Consider the following 22241-nt stretch of genomic DNA (forward strand, 5'->3'; position numbering starts at 1 on the left):
TGAGCCTTCTTTTCATCTGATGTTTGACCTTATTTCTTTTAGTAAAGGGTAGTGGTATTAAATTTTGCTATCACTTGCATCTTCATGTAATAGTTCTGGTTTTGGGGGCTTAATGACGAAACCTGCCCTGTTTGTCAGTGATTTAAATTTGGTATTATGGCTCAGAGGTATAACAGAAAATACTTTTTATTTAATCACTGCTTGGAAGGCAGCTATACTCACCACTATACCCAGGTTCAGATCTAACAATCCATAGTTTAGAACCTAGCCCTACCTACACAGGATTGAATAAATGGCTCAGATACCTGGTCATGTGATTTTCTCTCTCTTTCTCTCTCTGTTTGTCTTGTTTTGCCTGCAGGTATTTTTAAAGCTAACTGTGCTGTGCATGCTTTATTGCTTTAATATAAATATGGTTAGCATGTGGTTTTTTGTGTGCTGTTAAGCAAGCTGTGTGTGTTTCTTTTTTAGGATCCAGTGGTCGCAGTTCAAAGGCTATTTTATTTTCAAATTGGAGAAAGTGATGGATGACTTCAGAACTTCTGCTCCTGAGCCAAGAGGCCCTCCTAACCCCAACGTGGAGTATATTCCCTTTGAGGAGATGAAAGAACGTATTCTCAAAATAGTCACTGGCTTTAATGGGTATGCAATCTTAGATCAAACCTCACTTGTTGTTCAGACCGCATGGCTTATTATCAAATTTAGACATTCTGTTTCTGTCTTTCATATTGTAGTAATTTTCTGCCATATGTTCGGCAAAATGAATAATTTCTATAAATAAATGTTTCTTGGCAAAGTTCAAGCCATTGTGGTAAGCTTTCTGAATTGTCCTCATGCAAAAATCAGTTGCTTACATTCTTTCAGTTCATATCAGGCTCTTCAAAGGTTGCGCCTTCTAATTTGCATGATAACTTTTAAATAACTTACTAGATGACTAAGTTCCATGTGAACCTGCAGTGAGGACAGAATAGGAATCAAAACTACTAATTCTTCTGGTTAGTGTTGCAGGTCAGAAAGCTATGTGTTCTTTTCTACTACAGTGGTACCTCAGGTTAAGTAATTAATTCGTTCCGGAGGTCCGTTCTTAACCTGAAACTGTTCTTAACCTGAAGCACCACTTTAGCTAATGGGGCCTCCTGCTGCTGCCGCGCCGCCGGAACCTGATTTCTGTTCTCATCCTGAAGCAAAGTTCTTAACCTGAAGCACTATTTCTGCGTTAGTGGAGTCTGTAACCTGAAGCGTATGTAACCCGAGGTACCACTGTAGCAGCTCAAACTATGAACCTAGCTTCTGAAATTCATTTGGCTTTAGTTCATAGGAACAAATGCAGGAAGCTACATAATACTGAGTCAGTCAAGCTCAGTGTGGTCTGTGCTGACTGGTAGTGACTTTCAGACTGGGGAACCTCACAGTCATAGAATCATAGAATTGTAGAGCTGTAAAAGGACCCTGAGGATCCTTTACTGAGTCCAACCCCCTGCAATGCAGGAATAGGAAGCTGCCCCCTATGGGGATCGAACTTGCAACTTTGGTATTATCAGCACCATACTGCAGATTGAACCTGGGACCTTTGATATGCAGAGTGGGTGCTCTGCCAGTGAGCTACTGCTCTTTTAATCATTTTGTGCCTGTTTTTAAGGCTTGCATGTTCAGGTACAGTGGGCTTATGCAGACAGAATGCTGGCTTCATGTTAAGTGCGGTTAAGAAATAAGGAGACAGCCTCTGGACTGCGAGTCTCTTGCCCGTAGCTGTGGTTAAGCACTTTTTGATACTACTAGGCACAATTAAGGTTAAACAGGATGTCCTCTAACCTCCAACCTCAAACAATGGGGTGATAATGGTTAGTCAACCCCCAGAGTACACCTATTGAAGTCGGTGAACTTGAGATCTATTGAAATAAATGGGCTTCTCTGGTTAAATGAAACCCAGACTAATGTTGGTATCTATGAGCAGCATGGTTAAGGGGTGGGGGTGGAGAATGTTTCCAATATTGGCTCCAAATTGTTAGTGCAGTTACAGTGGTACCTTGGTTGTCAAACTTAATCTGTTCCGGGAGTCCGTTGACTTCCAAAATGTTTGGAAACCAAAGCACAGCTTCTGAATGGCTGCAGGAAGCTCCTGCAGCCAGTTAGAAGCCTGGGAAGCTGCGCCGGATGTTTGGCTTCTGAAAATGGTTTGAAAACTGGAACACTCACTTCTGGGTTTCGATTGTTTGGGAGCCAATTTGTTCAGAAACCAAGGCATTCGAGATCCAAGGTACGACTGTATCTTGGAGCCAGAGTTGTTGTCTCTGTACCAATTATTTGCAGCAATATATTAAACATCTCTTTGAATAATATTTGTTTGCTTGAGGTGGTCATATGTTTGTGGCAGTTGAAGCCAAGTTAAAACTGAGCTTCACAACCTATTCTCTGATTTAGAAACCCTGTGTCAGTATTAAATTTATTCTACCATACTAGCATTGAATTCTGTCCACCAAGAACACCATCATATCCAATTAACGTTGCTACTTCCTGGCTCAGCAAATCCAAATACCAAAATATTTTATTGTAAATTCTAACAGGGATCCCACTGGCTTAGCTTAGTACTGGAATTATTATCTGCCCTTATTTAATAGAAGAATGGATCTTAAGGCATCCTATAATGTGCAAACTCATAAATGCATGAGCCTTTTTATTGTTGGACTGTCTTGCCATAAGACATGAAACAGTGGTTAAGAAAAGCTTGTGTTATTTTTGAAAGTATTCTTTGATCTTGAAATTCAGAAATTTTAACCAGCAGAGGGAATAAGATTCTATAAAACATAGCCTAGAAGAATTATAAAATTCAGAGCATTTGGAACTGTGCAGCTAACAGCGTAGGGTTTAAAATAGTTTTAAATAGTTTTTTCATGAAAGGCGCTGACATTCTTTTTGCAATCCTTCCAGAAATCTAAACTCATAAAAAATAATATTTACATTTGGATTTTGGGAGTTGTACTGTGCCACATACCTTAATAATTGGACACAAGTTATTCAGTTCTTCTACATTTGAGATTTATATGGAGAGAGAGAGAAACATGCTTTGAGTGATTTGGTGTGGTAGGATTTAGACAAATGTAACAATTTTTTCTTTTATTCAGGCTGCAAATAGCTGATTGCCAAGTAATTCTTTCTCCTCAGTTTTAAGCAATATAGCTTATACTTTCAAAGACTCCTGGAACTGATTAAGTTTGAGAACCAAGGTACCACTGTATAAACACCACTTGCAATATAAGAAAATCGCGATGATTTTTGGGTCCAGTGATTCTGCCCTGTGATGTACCATTCTCTTCAGGGTCTAATAATTTGAGAATTGTGTTGGCACTAGTATATAAACCTTTGTCATGTTCTTTTTTTAACCTGGCTTCATCCAGCTCTCATTACATATTATTGTTGACCTTCTTTTTAAAATGTTAATCTCAAAGTTGAAAGGGGGGGCATTCAATTTCCGTTAGCGTCATATAGCAAGCTTTTTTGGCGTTTTATGTGGTGGGGTTATTAGGCTCAGATATGGGATGCGGGTGGCGCTGTGGGTTAAACCACAGAGCCTAGGGCTCTGTGGATCAGAAGGTTGGCGGTTGGAATCCCTGCGACGGGGTGAGCCCCCGTTGCTCCTGATTCTGCCAACCTAGCACAAAGTACAAGTAGATAAATAGGTACCGCTCTGGCGGGAAGATAAACGACGTTTCTATGAGCTGCTCTGGTTCGCCAGAAGCGGCTTAGTCATGCTGGCCACATGACCCGGAAGCTGTACGCCGGCTCCCTTGGCCAATAAAGCGAGATGAGTGCCGCAACCCCAGAGTTTTCTGCAACTGGACCTAATTATCAGGGGTCCCTATATCTTTACCTATCTTTGTAAATGTTTTTCAAAAACAAACAAACCAAATACCTGTGTGGTGGAAGAGCTTGTTTGAAACCAGTAGTCCGTCCTTCGTATCGTTCTTTATGGTACCATTTGTGCCTTGAAGTTTACACTGTTAACTTATTATTATTTGTTTTGTTTTTTAAAAAACCCTAATGAAAACCCCAGGCTGCTTTTCACATTTATTTGGTGTGAGGTGTATATGAGATTTTTAGGCCTTACCTTTTCCCCGCTAAGATTTTGAACAATCTTTCAGAAGAAACAGGTGATGAGAACGTTATCTAATTTATGATGGAGGTACCAAAATAATGCTTACTGGTACATAATTCCTGATCATGTGAATCTTTTCTGATTACTTTGAGCATCCTGAGGAATTCTGAAGTGAATTCATTGGCCATCAAATGAGTTTGTGATGCTACAGTGCCATCTATTGTCCATAAAGCCTAGCACACTCCTAGAGGTACTAAATGGGAAAGTGTTGAATTCATGTGTAGTTAACCACTCAGATAAGTGCAAAGTGATATACAGTGGACAAAATTATCAGGGTTGTTCCTTCTCCATTAATTCAAAATAAAATTTTACTTGCTTGTATTTTGTTCTAGTATCCCCTTTACTATTCAGCGACTCTGTGAACTTCTGACAGATCCAAGGAGGAATTACACAGGAACAGACAAATTTCTCAGAGGAGTAGAAAAGGTAATGTCGTCTTATGGCCAAAATTACAGTTGTACCATTTAACAAATATCCTCAGGATGGTTGTGTTATGGTCAACAGTAATTTTAGCCCAAATGAGTGGTTGTCTTTATCCGTTGTTTAGAGTTTGGCATTATTTGCCTTCTACTTTTTGGTTCATTCATGTTCAATATTCTCATGTACAAAGTGGTATGGAGGAGGTAGCTTGGGACTCCCAGGAGCAAGCCAGCAAAAAATTATAACACTTCCTTAGCAAAAGCAAGATCTGCTCCAGAGTGTCAGGCCTAATGAGCACAGCAACTCATCTCTAGTAGATCTTGCCCCATGAAGCAGTTGCTCAGACTGAAGGTCCGCACCTCCCCACAGTTGCCTTTCCCCTCCTCTCCAGAGTTTCTCCCAAGCAATATGAGACTGTGCCCCTGTGCAGCTATCTTCTCTGCCCTCTTCATGCCTCTCCTGGTTCTGGGAGACCAGTGGGGAGGGGAGCTTGTCGCAGCAGGAGACACCCTCGCCTCTGCCTCTTGACGACCTTCCTCTCCTGTTTCAGCTTCTGATTCTGATCTACTCCCTACCACAGACTGTTCCCGCTCACTAAGCCTTGTTACTTCCTGAGTTTCTGACACCTCCTCCCAGTCTTCTCCCTCTTTGTCGTCCCACCACCAATCCCCTGTCTCTGAGCCTTCTTCACTTGGGGTTTCCCCAGCTGCTTCCTCTTCCCTGGGTGGGCCAGAACCACCAACCTTCTGGTTAGTAACCAGGCGCACTGGCCCATTGTGCCAGTAGCGTGGGGTGGAAGATGAATGTTGCTTACAGGTTTGAAGAAACTAGCCAGATTTTTGCCTGCAAGTTTCTAATTTGAACTGTCTTCATGGTTTGCAAATTCTGTTTGACTTTCCAATATTACTGAAGACTTTCTCCTCAATAGACTTTATTTAAAAGATGCTGTTCAGGACCTCACATGGGGCTCTGGTGTTCATTTCTGGAAGAAGTGTATGTTGCAAAGGCACAATTACTCCATAGCAAAGATGAAAGCCAGAAATACATTCCTTTGTCTAAAAATCCTGGCCTCTTGTCTTTTTTTGTCTTACAGAATGTCATGGTCGTCAGTTGTGTATATCCATCTTCAGAGTAAGTGTGACCTTGTTTTCTGTAGTTTGGCTATGCACTGCATAAAGAAGTGCTTTCTTTGATCTTCCCTGAATCTTCCAGCAGTCAGCTTCATGGGATGTCCATGGGTTCCAGTGTTGTGAGATGGGGAGAAAACCTTTTCTCCACTTTCTCCATGTGTGCCATGCACAATTTTATAAACTATCATGTTGCCTCTTACTCACCTTTTCTTAAAAAAGACCCAAAAGTCCCAAACGCTGTAATCTTTCTTCATAGGGGAGTTGCTCTACCCCTTTGTAATTTTGGTTGCCCCTTTTCTGAACTTTTTCCAACTCCACAATGCTCTTCTTGGGGGAGGGGGTGGGGAGGTGGAGTTGAGGCAACCAGAACTTTATACAGTAGTCCAAATATGGTCTCACCATAGATTGGTGTAATGGTATTATGATACTGGCAGTTTTGTTTTTATTGCAAATGGACAACTTGCCACATGGAGCTGCTTGCATATTTGCATGCGTTTCATCTTTTGTCTTGTGGAGGGGAGCATTTGGAGGCCCAAAAGCACATAACTTGGAGAGGACAGACATTCAAAATGTAAAAATACTGGTTGGCAAATAATTACACTGTTTTGATATGTGTGTGTTAACATAAGGAATGAAGAGAGTTCTGAAACACTGGAGGGTTTTTTTGTTTTTAAAATCATCTTGGTTAGAAGCATTCCACAAGCAGTTTGCAAGACTTAACAACACTTTCATTTATTGTAGGAAAAACAATTCCAATAGTTTAAACAGGATGAATGGTGTGATGTTTCCTGGAAACTCGCCGAGCTATTCTGAGAGGTAAGAGAAAGTGCTTAAGGAAAACAAGTACTCTGAAAAATAAAATCTTCTGATCTTTTTGATCAGTCCTTTATCCTGTCATTCCAAGGTAACCTCTGTGAAGGACCGGGTTTATTCATTGCAAGGGCTATTGGTGTCCTGCTCCTTTTACAGCTTATTTAGATTCTCTTAGATTGAAAGAAATGTAAAACTCCAAAAAATGGTTTGACATGTTGAAAAAAATGATGAAAATTTAAATGCAATTAGACAAGATGAGTCAGGGAGAAAATTTTCAGATTTCAGAATAAGAATATAAAAGTTAAAAGAATGGGAAGTGGTTTCATCTAATAATACAGCAATATCTCTGTGAACGTCTGCCCCATCTCAAGCGTCCATTTTGGCGAACCCAGAAGTACCGGAACGGGTTACTTCCGGGTTTGCTACTCGTGCATGCGCAGAAGCGCAAACCACTCTGCTTGACTTTGTCGAGCGTCCCTTTCGCCAAGTGTCCGGGGCTCCTGAATGGATCCTGGGCTCAAAACAAGGTACCACTGTAGTATGTTTGGCACTCCAGACATTTTCTAAAACATTTCCATTGTTTCCTGAAATTAAGAGATCCATGCTGCAATCTATACTTGCTCATTAGGTGGAAGTCCCATGCAATGCAATGGAACTTACTTCTGAATAGCTGTACTTAAGATTATGCTTTTAGATTCTCCCTGCTTCATTATGTGATCATATTCAAAACAGTCCAAATACAAGCATGTAGCTATCTTTCTGTCAAAAATAGTATGAAGCAAAAGAACCTCCTTGTCTTGAACCACAGATCCAACATGTCTTGGGATTCAGTAGCAATTTGTTTACTAAGATGTAAAATTTTCCTGCTTTTGCAGATCCAATATAAATGGTCCTGGAACACCCCGACCCATCAATCGACCAAATGTTTCTTTGTCACCTCCAATGACAACGAACGGTTTACCAGACAGCCCAGAAAATAAAGAGTCAGGTCTCCCACAAGCAGAAGAGAAAATTAGCAGGTTTGTAAGAGGAGTATTTGGTTGGTTTTTGTGTTTCCCATAGACAGGTTTATAACTTTCAATCCACTTTCCATCAGTCAAGCTGTATGTTTGCTTTCTTTTGAGCTCTTGACATGCTTGTGCTCTGAACTGGATATTTCTATGTACTCTGTATACACGCAAAGATTTCTTGTGGACATGGGCTATCCCTAAAGTTGAACCTGTTCCGTAAATCAATAGATCAGGTACCATGAACATCAGTATGGCTACTAGATTACGTCTGAGGATAGTGAGGAAATTTATAAAGTGTTAACTGAAGAACTAATAACCTTAACTATTGAGATTCCTAGCAGAGTTTTATTGGTAGATAGTCCTGTCATAGAACTCAAACTATGCAGATGGGACACCACAATCTTGCTTTCATCGTTTATAAATTGTAATAAACACACATTTGAGCAGAGTAGCAGATACTGAAACGACCCAAGGAGACTAGTACTGTAAAAGCCACATGCCTCTGACTGCCTGTTGATATGAGATATGAAGATTTTTGTCCACATCAATTCTTTGTCTTTCAGTGAAACGTCGGCATCTGAACCCGAAAGGGTCCAAAGCAGTTCTGTAAAAAATAAACACCCTGAAGAAGATCCGGCCGAAGTTGAGGGGCGCGAGGTAAAAAGACTGAAATTTGACAAAGAGGAGGAAGCTGAAGGGACCTCCAACCAAAGTGGCTCCAGCGAAGTTTGTTCAGCGATGGTAGAAGAGACAGAGACGCCCTCTGCATCTCAAGAGAAAGAGAAAGAAACCGTTTGTGAGAGGCAGCATTGTAAAGAAGAAGAGGAAGAGGAGGAAGGTATATCGCTCATTGAATATCACCTTTTTGTATAGGGAAGTTTCTTTGTACTTAGGAATATGGCTTGAATTCAGCTTTTAAATTTTGCATCTGTTAGAAACTCCATCACTCTAACATTTGAAGACGGTTAACATTGAATTAAATACTTAACTGCGGGGAAGAAGTGAAGGAATGAGAGGATCTTAATGTTGGTCTTGTTGCTAGGCTATTGTACATATGTTATGTGTGGTAGTGGAGAAACCAGCATTCATAGAGACTGCCCCTTAAACTCGGTGCAGAATCTGTTGCATTCAGTAACTTATCCAAAATTACAGGTAGCTCAGCTCATGCCAGCACACAAATTTGAAGGTGTGTTTGTAGATTAGGTTTGGGAATATGCACCTCCAATAGTATTCCCACAAACCTTGAGATCACCCAGGTATGGTCTGCTACTTGGTCACCCTGATGGAGATTTCCCCCTTCTTGGCCTTAAGGGCAAGGAGGATGTTACGTCACAGTGGAGCTGCAACAGATTAATTCTTGCCTCTCCTTTCCTCTGTTGGGTATGTTCAGAACTGATTTTGCCATTGGGCTAGGTGAAGTGAACCACCTCAGTTGACAAGCTGCTATTAAATCATAGCAAATTGTCAAGGGCTCCCTTTATTATAGTTCTATCACTGAGGGGCAGTGTAGAATTTGCTTGCTCAGGCTACAAGATACCACGATCTCTGGTTGGGCGACTCAGTGTGTGTATGTGTGCTGCAGGAAACTCACAATTTATGTTTATGTTTAAGTGAAATTGCATATATTTGAAACACCAGTGAAAAAGCTTGCAAGCACCCTGTTCTGCCCCCGCCCCGTTCTGCCCCCTTTTGTGATGTTTCTGGGTCACTTCTGGGTTTGGCCCAATGCTCACGGTCGCAGTCACACACATATCAGACGTGCCTAAAACAGTCGCTGTGCTAATTTGGTTCCTTTACGGCAGAGATGATGACAATGGATGCATATGCATGGATAGGGAGGAGAGAGCTTTATTATGTGTGTACTGCACACAGTTGCTACTTTGGTGAATGAAAATAAAGAAATATTCCTGGGTATAACAACTATATATCGCTTGGGTTGAACTTGAACTCTCGATACTTAACGCTGAATTCTAACCCTATTCCAGAATCCCTCATGACGCCCAGAGAGATTATTCCGGAAAGAAAAGATCAAGATAAAGACAATAACACATCCTTAACTGTGAAAGAAGACGTTTCTGAGGAGAATAATCAAATGGAGGAATCTGACGAGACTCAAGCAGAGAAGGACTTGCCTTCTGAAGACAGTGAAAGCAGTGGGTCTGTCAGTAGCAGAGCTGGCTGCAGTGAAACAGAAGAATTGGGCTTGTATGCCAGTGAAACTCCTGAAATGGCGGCAGAGACCCCTATGGAAAACAGCGACGAAGCCACAGAAGCTGCAGAAGAACCTATGGAACAGGATTAATAATTTAAATACACTTAGAGGCAGTATTTTCCATAAGGCTCTGGTTTTACACTGTATAAATAATTTTATGTAATAAAAGTGGACCTTTAGTTTTACAACAAAAGCAGGCTGTAAATTGAACTTGTCAATGAATTAAATCCTGAAGAGCTGTACTAATTAAGAACTGTGAAATACCAGCTCCTTTCAGGTCCTGCTTTACCGCTGAAATTTCAGTATGGTCAAATCAGTGGTCTGTGTATAGTTTTTTTATTTAGAATTAAAAGTTTTTAAACTGGAAGGTAATTATAATTTTGACAACTTTTTGGAGATTACCATGCTTAGCTATCTGTATGCAAGGAAGCTTTTGTCCCATCTGTCTCTTCTTCCCCCTCCCCCCTCCAAGTAATAATAATGCTATAGCAATTATTTTCCCTCTTTTTTGGTTAGAGTTTCAACATTCAACACGTGAATTGTAGGCTTCTTTTTGGTTTTCAGGTTTTCATTTGACTGCATTGTGTACTTTTTAAAAAAGCTACATACCTGACACACAATACTTGAAAACATGCTAATCTAAAGAGAACCTATTATCGCACTCTTAAGATGTATGGTGTTGTTGTTTTTAATGGAAATAATTGAGCTCATTTCACAGAAGGCAACATTTTCACCTCTGAATAAACCAAATAAAATTTGGCCCGCCTGGAATCCTGAAGATCCGAAAGCCGTTGAACGTACCGGGTTTAAATACATTCCAACAGAACTGCTCTAGCAAAACACTTGCGTACGTTTCTGAGGTGCCTGAATGAAAAGTTTTAATTCTGAGAAAATGTGTTGAGGACAGCCTTCAGTTTCAGCTTTCTGTAGGGGGAATGCTTGCAAGCCTGAGGAAGACAGTATCTCTGAACTGGAGCATTTTTTCCAGCCTTTCTCAGATGGCTTTTTCAAAGTAGGCAGATGAGACTGGTATAAGAGACTGCAACATTTTCAAGACTATTCCCCTAGTTATGTACCTGAGGTGAATGGCTGACTAGCATTTGTAGGCGTACATAGGAAAACTACCATAATTTGTACATCATTTTGAAAGTGCACTAAATATTTTTAAACATGTTACTTTGACAGCCAGTGTTAACCCTTTCTTTTCCAAAGCAAGCTCAAAGCACAATGACTGCTTTAAATTCTTCATATTGTCTCCCCTCCCCCTCCGCCCCCAGCACCAAATGTGTAAAAACATTCAAGACGCAACCTCCAGTCTCATTTACTGGCTGCCAAATTTATACCTGTTTCTTCAACTGTACCTTTTTGATATTTAGAATTTTTAAATTTCTGTAAAGTAGATTTTTGTAGATTGTAAAGAGTGCTCACTGCCATTGTGAAACGGTATATAATTGTATAATTTGTGTGTAAACTGAATGCTTGGGCTTTCAATACAGTATTCATATAAAGCAATAAATATTAATGTTATGAAATGTTTGAGTACATTTTAATCGAAATATAAAAGGAACCCCCCTTTTTGGAGGTGAAGTCACATACCATGGAGTAAAAAAATAACCATCAAAAATGCATGCTGACAATTCTTGTACTTCCACGGTGTGCTTCCTTTTGGAGAAGGGTGGGACTGAATTCTGTTTGTATTCCAGAATAATTTGGCTGAGCTTGCATATTTATACGGTGGTAATAAACTGTGCTGTCTTGTCAGGTTCAGACAAGGGGATGCTTATGAAAAAAGTTCAGTTGCTGTTCTGTATACAAAGGAAAAATCAGTTATTCTCCATTTCCTCTTCTGCAGAGGGTTGGGTGTGTGTAATAAGCATTAAGTAGCACTAAAACCAAACTTAGAAATTAGAATTTCTTTCCAAAAGTCCAAGGCTATAAAACATTTTTCTCCCCTCACCTTCCCTTTTTTGCTCTTTTTTTCCTTCAGGGATATTTTGCCAATGAGAACAAATTTTACGTTTTAGAGATTTCTGATTTTTTCTTTAGATGTTTGTTTGTGAAAATATTGTTAATAAACCTATTCTTTAAGCACCTGTGCTCTTTTGACATTGTTATTTTTAACAGAACCCACTGATGCCAGATTTCAACTGTCTTGTAAATAATGAATTTATAAATGTACTAATGCAATGGCAGCAGGAGCTTGGAAAATAAATTCTTAACAGCGCAGTGTTGTAAATGTCTACTGAGAAGTAAAATCTGTTGACTCAAATGAGACTTTCCCCCTTCTAAGATGGCAGCCTGAATTGAGTCCACCAGTATTAGTTAGATGGCGGAGCTAATTTCAATCAGCCTGCCTTGGACAGTACAGTTGAGATTTCATTTTGAAGGCACAATTTAGTTGCTGACTCCATGCACACTAGTTGGCACCTGCAAGCTTGCATTCATTGTCAGTGCTTCGTCTCTGTTGATTTATGTTCCTATGGCCTATCTTTGGGATGGTGGTTAGATTACATGAGTTCTGCTGCCCAGGCAATCCCCATTCTCTTAATTGCAGAAAAAAGAATTTAAAGTGTAGCGCGACGTTCCATGAAGCACTTCCCCCTACAAGAGAATAGATTGCCCGGGCATCGACACTGGCTATTCACAAAGATGGCACCTTGTTATTGAGCAATTCCATTCAAACCAGGGGCATTTGCTTCCAAGTAAATGTGTTTAGATCTGGAACAAGTCAGATCCCTAATTGCAATGCTTATTGTTGGTGTGGCTGTGTTCTGTGCAACTTAAATTAATCACAATGAGTTACTATGGAATGTAGCCAAGCCACAAACGCTATTGCCCTATTAAAATGCAATGACTCCTCCCGACAGTAGACAGCCATGTAAATTGCCTTACACACAATTCATAGTTCGTGTGGAAATAAAGCCGTGATCTCTGCAATTGGGAACGAATCACAACATATCCAGGCTGAGATATTTCTGTGTGGTGTTCTTGACTACCACCTTATATAGGGATGCTGAGGACACATCCAAGCTAATTGTTTCTGACTTTTGGTGATCGTCTGCGTTGCTTCCAGTGGATCACATCCAAAGCTGCTGTTGCCCAAGCAGTCCAGACTTTGCTTGTGTAACAGAACTTCCTCTTCCCCCTCACAGCCTCAAAACCTGCTCCAGAGAGTTGGGGGCCCCTCTAGAACAGGTTTTTTTGGGTTGCAGAAGTAGAAGTAGTCCCATTACACAAGTAGAAGTTGTTGGCTTACACCCTAATATGGGTTGCAGTCTTCCAGGCAGACATGGCCTACTTTTGAGGCAAGGTGAGGCGACCTCTACATTGCCCTCCGCTCCTGTTGCAGTGGCGTCCTGTGGTGAACCCCTTAGAGACCAAATCTGTCACCTCCTCAGCAGCCCCCGCCCCCAATGCTGCCTCTACAGTGGGCTCTTGCCCCAATAGGAAGTGCTGCTGGCCTCCTTCCACAATTGTTCCTATTCCCCCCCCCCCTTGTTCCTGATGTAGATCTTCACTCACTCCCCCCTCTTCCCTGGAGGAAGGGGTGCCATTTTATAGTCTGCTTCAGGTGCCAAAATGTATTGGGCTGGCCCTGCTTCCAGGGCATTCTCAACCCCTGCCCTAGAATCAATGAACTGACCTGCCACAAATACTACAAGAAGAAGAAGAAGAAGAAGAGGAGTTTGGACTTGATATCCCGCCTTTCACTCCTCTTAAGGAGTCTCAAAGTGGCTAACAATCTCCTTTCCCTTCCTCCCCCACAACAAACACTCTTTGAGGTGAGTGGGGCTGAGAAACTTCAGAGAAGTGTGACTGGCCCAAGGTCACCCAGCAGCTGCATGTGGAGGAGAGGGAAGCGACCCTATTCACTAGATTACGAGTCTACTGCTCTTAACCACTACACCACACTGGCTCTCAATGGTCAGGAGATGTGCATAAAATGCCAAGCTTTGAGTTAATCTTCGTTTTCTCATACACCTGTATTTTCCTATAATGGAGAAAGATGAAAAGTCTAGGTGGTGAAAATGAATCCAACAGCATCCACAGGAATTTTTTAAAAAATTAATAGTCTCTTGCGGAAGAGTGAAAGAAAGCAATACTTCAGGTTGTGTGTATCACTGACCCATTTTCTTGCATCTCAGTAACAAACCTGTTGCTGTGGCATATGGAAGAAGCATCGCGGATTCAAACAGGACCATTCTGCCCTCTGCTGGGAAACAGGGCTCTCTTCAGCCAGAGAGGTGCCTCACTATTTTTGGTGGCTGCATATGTTTTCAGTCAGCAAGCAGTTTTGAAATCCTGACAGTTCAGTCAAAACAATATAATTCAAGGGACTTAAAAGCAACCACAACAGAGGAGCCACAGGGAGCATTCAAGCGGTGTGTGTGTGTGTTTAGTGCAAATGCTTGTTTTATTAGAGGAGCCAAAATATTTTTGAAAGAAAAGGGAAAAAAGAAAGCTGGAAAGAAAAGAAAAGGGTTGTATCAGCAAGGGAGAAGCAAAATGGGATAAGATGAAGCCCTTCAGATGTGAAATAAAAATTTCTGGACCAAAATAAAAATAAAAATGCAAACCTTCCAGGAAGGGTAAAAGGGTGGGAAAGGGGGTCTCAACAAGTAGTTTCAGTTGTGTGGGGAGACACAGACACAATCCTCCCCTCATCACTGATCCAGAAAAGCAGTAAACCAGCTGAAATGGCTGCCAAAAAAGTGACTATTCCCACATCGTTGTGTCTCTGCACGTAGGTCACTCACTGTTGTTATTATTATTTATTGTTATTTATCAAATTACTACCCTGGCAGCAAAGACCAAGAAGTTTTAAAAAATCTCAAAACGTTAAAAACATTTTATTTATTTATTTATTCATTCCAGGTACTGCTTAATATTCAGAATTTCTCCATATGCTTTCTTTAAAGAATAAGAGCAATTAAAATTCACGACAGTCAGAAATCACCTTAAAATGCTTGCTGAAATACGAATGTCTTTGTCCAGCACATTCTCAGTTGAGAGGGCCTTTCATAGGTATGGGCCACAATATATGAATGTATTGGGGGGGGGGGTAGCTGCAAGCTGTGCATCTGAACCACAGGGGACCACTAACATCTAAAAATAATCACTAACCCTCCCAGGCAAAAATTTTCAAGGCTGCCAGGAACAGTTTCTTTCAGCCATCAAATGCCTGGGTAAACAGAAATATTTTAAAGTTCCTGCTGAATATGAACATTGAGTGAGACAGATGCATCACACCAGGAGGGCATTCTAAAAGTGGGGAGCCACCACCAAGAAGGCCCTGTCGTGGGTTCACACCAACTGAGTAGCACAATCACCAACAGGGCCTCTCCGGCTGATTGTAGGACCAGAAGTGGTTGCTGTTGAGGCTCTCCGCTAGTTGCCGCTACTGCCTTGGGTGAGCTGGATGGTGACTTGGAAAGAGGCTCTACCTTCCCTGTTCTCTTTTAGGGCTATTAGGTGTATGGGGGCAAGGAGGTGGCAACATTACACACCACAAAATCTGGTTGCTTCCTGGAAGTTGTAGTCTCTGCCTTACAGATTACTAATGTTGCCAATGGAAGTTCTCTCTCTCATCTGAAGGCAGCCCTGTTTAGGGAAGTTTTTTAATGGCTGATGTTTTAATGTATTTTTAGTCTCCTGTTGGAAGCTTCCCAGAGTAGCTGGGGAAACCCAGCCGGATGGGCGGGTATAAGCTAATAATAATAATAATAATAATAATAATAATAATAATAATATCTGACTTTTTATGTAGAAATAAATTCTCAGCACACACAAAAATAAGTTTTAAAGCTTTACTTGCAGAAACTTGGCTTAAAACGTTACAAAAAACAATAAACGGCACATTGTCTCAGTTACAAATTTCTGTTCTTGCAGCACGCATTGATCCCAGTATAAGGCATAAGAGCAAATCTTTGCCCAAAACCAGCATTTTCAGCTAAAAAGCAAAATAACTCCTTCTTTTCCAACTTGCTGCATTTTGGTCAAGGCCCAGGGAGATTTGTGCCTGCCTGCTAAATGACTCAGGACTCTTGAATGCTGTGCGCAACTTCATTAACATAAGTAAACACTTTGAAACTCTATCCATAAACCTGAGACTCAAGTCATATGGATTAGCTCACCCCACCTTTGCAATGGAAAACTACAAGCCTTCATCCTTTGTTCAAACAATCTTCACTGTAACTTGAATACAATTATAATTATACACCATTTTAAGTAACATTAAATAATTCCAACTTGCCCTACCTGCCCCTGCCCCTATTCTGACTTAGTTGTTGAGGTTACTCAGCGATGAGGTTAAAGAAAAAAAATATTGGAGACAATCTAGACTGCTGAGCTGGGAGGCCAGACTCAATCCCACTTAGCCGTGAAGCTCTCTGCCAGACAGGAATTTAGTGCTATTTTTCTAAAAGAAGAGGTGACAGAATTTACCATGAACACCTCCCTCCTTCTCTTGGAATGGCTGGTATCTATTAAAGATTGGAACACACTTAGGATATTTGCCTAGGTTAATTAACTCTTCACAGGCTAATTGCTGATGCTCAGAAGTAGGTCCACATATTCCAAGACGCATGGCGCTTGATTACATCCTCAAAGTCTGACACACGGTCTCTACACATAAACACTAATTAAACCTCCGAACCCCTTTCATATAGCTGCCTTTCTAGTACACACTGAGACCATCTTATATCCCAGTAATAACATACAAGTTCTAATTAAATCCTAATATTTAGTATACCTAAACATTTAGCACCACAGATCTACTACAATGTTTTCTCTATTTTTTTCTATTTCTTTGCTCCCTGCTCCTGTAATTGAAAATATTCAGTGGTGAACAGGCTATAAAAGACTGTAGAGAAATAATAAATAAAAACTGGGGAAAAGAAATATTGACAGACGCTTCCATTACTACCCGAGACCCACAGAAAAAGTATGAAATATGAATAGAATAAATGAAGTTCCCCTGCTCAAACACACTGCTAGGACTCCACAGGTTTCAAGCCCTGCACTTGAAATTGGTTCCTGCCTTTGAAATGGTCTTGGTATTCATGCCAGCTGGGTAGGAACACAGGTTAGACTGTGACTGTGTACTCATTACCATTTTACTCTGGCTACGGTGTGCTCCCGTCACTGGCTTTTGAATCCTTGTACACACAGTGTTACCCACGATTCAGTGCTATCCTGTAGTTTCTTGAGAAATACTGCTGTTTTCCTTCAAAGCAGCTTCCAACTGTTATAAGAAAAAACTGCTTCTTTTCCCTTATGGGGTACCCAAGAGCCCGTATAGAGCCCTTATGTAGGTTCTCTATGGGTAGTAGAAAAATTAACGGAGACCAGAGAATATTGAGAAGCAAAGCAGCTAGTAAGCCTGATCTTTATTAAACTGTTGCAATAGGGTGCTCACCTCCCCATGCAGGAAGGAGGAGGAACCCAGAACATTGGTGTGCAAGCTCTTATATAGACTTTTGAAATTGCCCACCCTGTAGCCCAAGACCACCCAGTGGCGGAGCTTCATGCGTGTCTGGGAGTGGGGCACGCCGCCTGCAGGGGCATGGCACGTGTCCTGGGGGCGTGATGCGTGTTCTGCCGGGGTGGGCCACCCAGCGCGACCGGGGGGGGGGGGAGCCATGATGGCACCCTGGGGATCACACTGCCGGGGGTGATGCGCTCCCCCCCGCACTCCTCTTCCTCCGCCAGTGAGACCACCCCCCTGAAACATCATACATACATCACAGAAGGAGGCGGTCAACAGCAGAGGAAGCGGTCTACAGCAGAAATTCTGTCTGTCAGATACCTGATAATGGTCACTGATTGCATTTTCTGGGCGGTCTGGCCATTCTTTTGTGATGGTAAACACTCCATTCCTGAATCTCTTTTGCATATTGATAGTGTGCTCAGCTTAACAGATACTTGCCAGACTGTATTCGAAAAGGGAGGTGTAAGCCCCTACAGTCCAAAGGCAATTAGAAAGCTTTTCCCATTTCCTTCCTCCTTGCAGAGAAATATTTGAGGTCAATTTGGGAGTCAAAATGGCTTCAGGATTGTTCTCCTGTACTATTTCAGGCACATGGTTTATATACTTATGTATGTGTTTGCCTGGTACATTTATTAACATTTATTTTATATCTCAGACCTTATAATTCTCCTAATACATGCAAAAGGAAAACTTGAGCCATTGCACATGCACAGATGAACAGCTTCGTGAATAGGAGTTCAGAGGGCTGCTGGGGGGTGGAGAAACTAAGCAAGGGATGTGTATCGGGTGAAGACACCCCTGCCCCTTCTCTGGTGTGCATGGCAATGTGCAAATATGCCTTGAAACACAGCTAATGTGTGCATAGCCTATATGTCCATTGAGCCCAATATGACATGACAGTTGTGGTTCTCGAGAGTTTTCCACAAAGGTCTTCCCCATCACTTGGAGGAGGGGATTATTGGGTTGCTCTTGTTTTTGCTTTTACTATGTCTTTTGTGTTTTTATATTGTGATTTTATGCGGCGAACCACCCTGAGACCTGTGGGTATAGGGCGGTACACAAATTTAATAAACAATAAAATACTATAATGGCTCCCTAAGACCATTTTACTGGAGGCTGTGAGGACTGAACTTTGGGGCTTCCGGCACATAAAACACCTTGTCTACTGCTAAGCCATGGCTCCTCCCATAAAGGAGTGGAGGAAAGGCCATAGCTCAGTGGTACAGCATCTGCACTGCCTGCAGAAGGTCCCAGGTTCAATCCCTGATGTCTCCATGTAAGGCTAGGAGAGAACCCTGTTTAAAATCCTGGAGAGGTGTTGTCTGTCAGTGTAGACAATACTGAACTAGATGGATTAATGGTCTGGCTCAGTATAAGGCAGTTTCCCATGTTCCCAACCAGGGCCGTCTTAAGCATATCCGGCGCCGTGGTGCAAAGATCCCTCCGGCGCCCCACCCCCCATTTCCTAGAGTTGTCAACCTTTTCCTAATAATAATAATAATAATAATAATAATAATTTATTATTTATACCCTGCCCATCTGAGTTTCCCCAGCCACTCTGGGTGGCTCCCAATCAAGTGTTAAAAACAGTACAGCATTAAATATTAAAAACTTCCCTGAACAGGGCTGCCTTTAGATGTCTTTTAAAGATAGGATAGCTGCTTATTTCCTTCACATCTGAAGGGAGGGTGTTCCACAGGGCGGGCGCCACTACCGAGAAGGCCCTCTGTCTGGCTCCCTGTAACCTCACTTCTCGCAATGAGGGAACCGCCAGAAGGCCCTCGGCGCTGGATCTCAGTGTCCGGGCTGAACTATTGGGGTGGAGACGCACCTTCAGGTATACTGGACTGAGGCTGTTCAGGGCTTTAAAGGTCAGCACCAACACTTCAAATTGTGCCCGGAAACGTACTGGGAGCCAATGCAGATCTCTCAGTGTTATGTGGTCCCGGCTGCCACTCCCAGTCACCAGTCTAGCTGCCGCATTCTGCGGGGATTGCTCTCCTCCCGCTGGGGCTTGGGAAGGAAACTGCACAACCAGCAGCCATATGGTTGATGGGGTGCAGCTGGTGGGCATGCAGGAGGGAAAGGGGAGGCCGCCGGCAAAGCTGCGCAGCTCCCCCACTTGCTGGGGCGCCCCTGAAAGGCCGCGCCCTGATGCAACACGCCAGTAAATCCAATGGCAAAGACGGCTCTGTTCCTGACTCTTCAGTAAAGAGCTGAGATGTTGTCACAGCAAAAGACATGTGGAACAATGCAACTGAGGACCGGCAAAGTGTCTCTTGCTGCTGATGAATGGCACGAGGACAGTGTGTTGTCTGGCAATGCTTATTCAGCCAAGCCATTGACAGGTTGACATTAAACAGCCTGTAAATCAAGAACATCTCTCTGATTTTTTACAAATAACCTGTCTGGTGCCTGCGCCTTTGTGCACTCCCTTGGGTGACGGCTGGATGGCTTAGTAGCAGCTAATTATTTAACTAGAGGAGAAGTTTGATCTCCGTAATTGTCTGATGGTATCAGGACGGTGTTTTGTGTCTCCCAGCAATTCTCCTGGGAGGTCCGTGTGGCAGCGCAGCAAAAGGCACACTGTAGTTTGCTAATCCAGAGTTTGGTTCCGCAATGCACAGAAATAAGTGCTTGCTACTTGTTGTTTAAATAGGTGAACTGCTTAATTCCGGCACTCCGTTTAAGATGGTGAGTAATAGCAATATGTACGTTCTCAAAAAAATCTGAAGCTAAGGGATTAGCAGGGCTTTGATAATACTGGCAGCGTTATTTTGTAAATGCCTGAGAGGCAGCCATGCAAATTTGTGTTGAAAGGCAGCCATTGCTAAGCCTACTGACAGACCACTTGTGTTGTGTTCCTTCTCCCTCTTATTTAAAAAAATGATTTTTTAAAAAAATTAAGAATAACATGAAGCAATGCAAACAGCAAATAATGGGTATTGGTCAGCAGAAAGTCATGATGTGTATAAGGCAGAAAATAATAGCAGCATGTTAGGTTAAATAACCAAGCCAAAAAGATGTTTGAGTTACTGGAGGTCTAGGTTCTCTTCCCCCTCTTTTATGGCACCATTTATCACAAACTACTGATCTAGAGTGGAAACTATTTTTATTTCAGCAGATTTCATTCCTTTGACTTGTAACACTGTTCTCAATTATGTGTTTGGAAGCTCCACCGAGACCAGCGCAACTTAGCTGTACATGGAACCATAAAGAATGCGCAGATCTGGCCTGAGTGCAACAGAGATTGCAACAGAGTACAGTGCATTAATACATATGTTTCTGCAGATTAAATGCATATATTTATCTGCTGGATGGACAACTTCAGATACTTTTTTCTGGTTCTAGATATGGGAGTTAAATTTACATAATTATAATAATTTATTATAATAATACATCAGGCTGGGTTTCCTCAGTTCAAGTATAGGCTTGCCATAGGTCAGGAAAATTCCTGACATGTCCTGGTTTTTGGGTGTAGATATGGCATTGGGGGCCAATTTCGCTGAATCGGCAAAGTGTCGGGAAAACCCAAATGTATGGCAATGCAATGGAAGAAGCAGTGGAATCAGCTCCAATAGCTGAAAATCACTGGGGGGGGGGGTTGGGGGGGAGGGAATGTTTCCCCCCAAAAGCTCCACAACTTTGCGGGTGTCAGAAATTTTACATGGCAACCCTAAAGTTACATCCCCACTCACAAAAAATTCAAAATAGTAAAAGTATAAGCAGGAAGCCTATTTTTACATGCCGTTACCAATGTATGAACTGAAAATGACAAGAGGTACCTGCAACAAAATGTGGCAGCATAGAGTACTCCTGTTTATTGTTCCAGTCAGTCAGCAATGCCTTTCTTCAGTTTGTTGCAGAATTCCATCTTCCATCTGGTTTTCCACCACATTCTAGCATTCTATAACCACTGAGTATGCTTATACCTTATTGGACTGTTTTGGGGTTCTGTCTTGGAGTATGTGTGTATATATATATATATATATATATATATATATATATATATATATATAATATTCTGCAAACCTTGCGCTTCTCCCAAGCCTTCTGATACCTCCCTTTCTGCACGAGTTCTGCTATTCTGGCTATGTAAGAGCAACACTCACCTGAGCACTGTGAAATAGATGAAATGATGCGTGTAAAAATTCTTGATAAGAAATTCGACAACTTATTGGACGGTTTTGCTATCTGGGTGGCTCACTCCTGTGCGCATAAAAGGGTGCTTTCCTCATTCATTTGAACGGCTTTTGCTGGGCAAGATCACCAATGTCCAGTAGAGGGAGCACCATGTTTGGAAATTGGAGGAAGAAGGATTTGTTATGCAAAAAAAATCACAAGGAACATTGAGGCAAAGAGACGTTTTCTGCCTCCTATGTCCTAAACCCAAGAAAGTATGTAAAAAGTATTTTTTTCGGATTACCTGGCATCATGCAGTTTATGCCTTTTCCCCTGACCCCCCTCATCTACCTATGCCAGGGTCAGCCCAAGACATTTTGGCACCTGAATCAGACTCCCAAATGATGCCCCCTCCCCACCAGGGAAGAAAGAGTGAGGAAATACCTACATCAGGAGCAAGGGAGGAAGGAAGATTGACATCTGGATCTGCTGACCCTGTAGATCCTGCCGCCTGAGGCGGCTGTCTCAACTTGCCCCATGCATGAGCCGGCACTAACCTATGTACAGGTGAGAGCTTTTCAAAGAGCTGGGGGCAGCCTGTTGGCCTCTTGTTAACATGCATGCCTTGCCAGGTTTTCTGGCAATTACTGGCGATGCAGACTTTTCTAGAATTTCAAGCTCTGCTCCTTCCAGAAGCATGCAACAGAGTTTGCCACAAGCCACTTTTTGGTGCAACTGTTGTGGGTGCCCTGTGCCCAGTGCACTTTTGGAACTGTTTTTAAACTTATTTAAAAAGTACACAACAGTGTGGGATCCATTTACATGATTGATCACTTCACCAGTTCAAAAGTGGGTGTACACAAAGTTAATACTCTAAGTAACACTCTGCCAT

General features: G+C 42.0%; 1 protein-coding gene across 3 annotated transcripts in view; it reads left to right on the forward strand.

Moving 5' to 3' along the window:
* The window catches only part of PPP4R2 (protein phosphatase 4 regulatory subunit 2), a 32870-nt gene extending 20908 nt beyond the window's left edge, over positions 1–11962 (forward strand). For all 3 annotated transcript variants that reach the window (XM_083426331.1, XM_083426329.1, XM_083426330.1), the window contains exons 3-9: positions 472–642; positions 4486–4579; positions 5667–5704; positions 6445–6519; positions 7392–7535; positions 8090–8364; positions 9512–11962. In XM_083426331.1, coding sequence (XP_083282457.1) covers positions 472–642; positions 4486–4579; positions 5667–5704; positions 6445–6519; positions 7392–7535; positions 8090–8364; positions 9512–9828 — 1114 coding nt within the window. In that variant the 3' untranslated portion in view covers positions 9829–11962. The remainder of the gene's footprint in view (positions 1–471; positions 643–4485; positions 4580–5666; positions 5705–6444; positions 6520–7391; positions 7536–8089; positions 8365–9511) is intronic.
* Positions 11963–22241: the final 10279 nt, after the last annotated feature.

This window comes from Podarcis tiliguerta (assembly GCF_965153285.1).
Source record: "Podarcis tiliguerta genome assembly, chromosome: 2".
Classification (NCBI taxonomy): domain Eukaryota; kingdom Metazoa; phylum Chordata; class Lepidosauria; order Squamata; family Lacertidae; genus Podarcis; species Podarcis tiliguerta.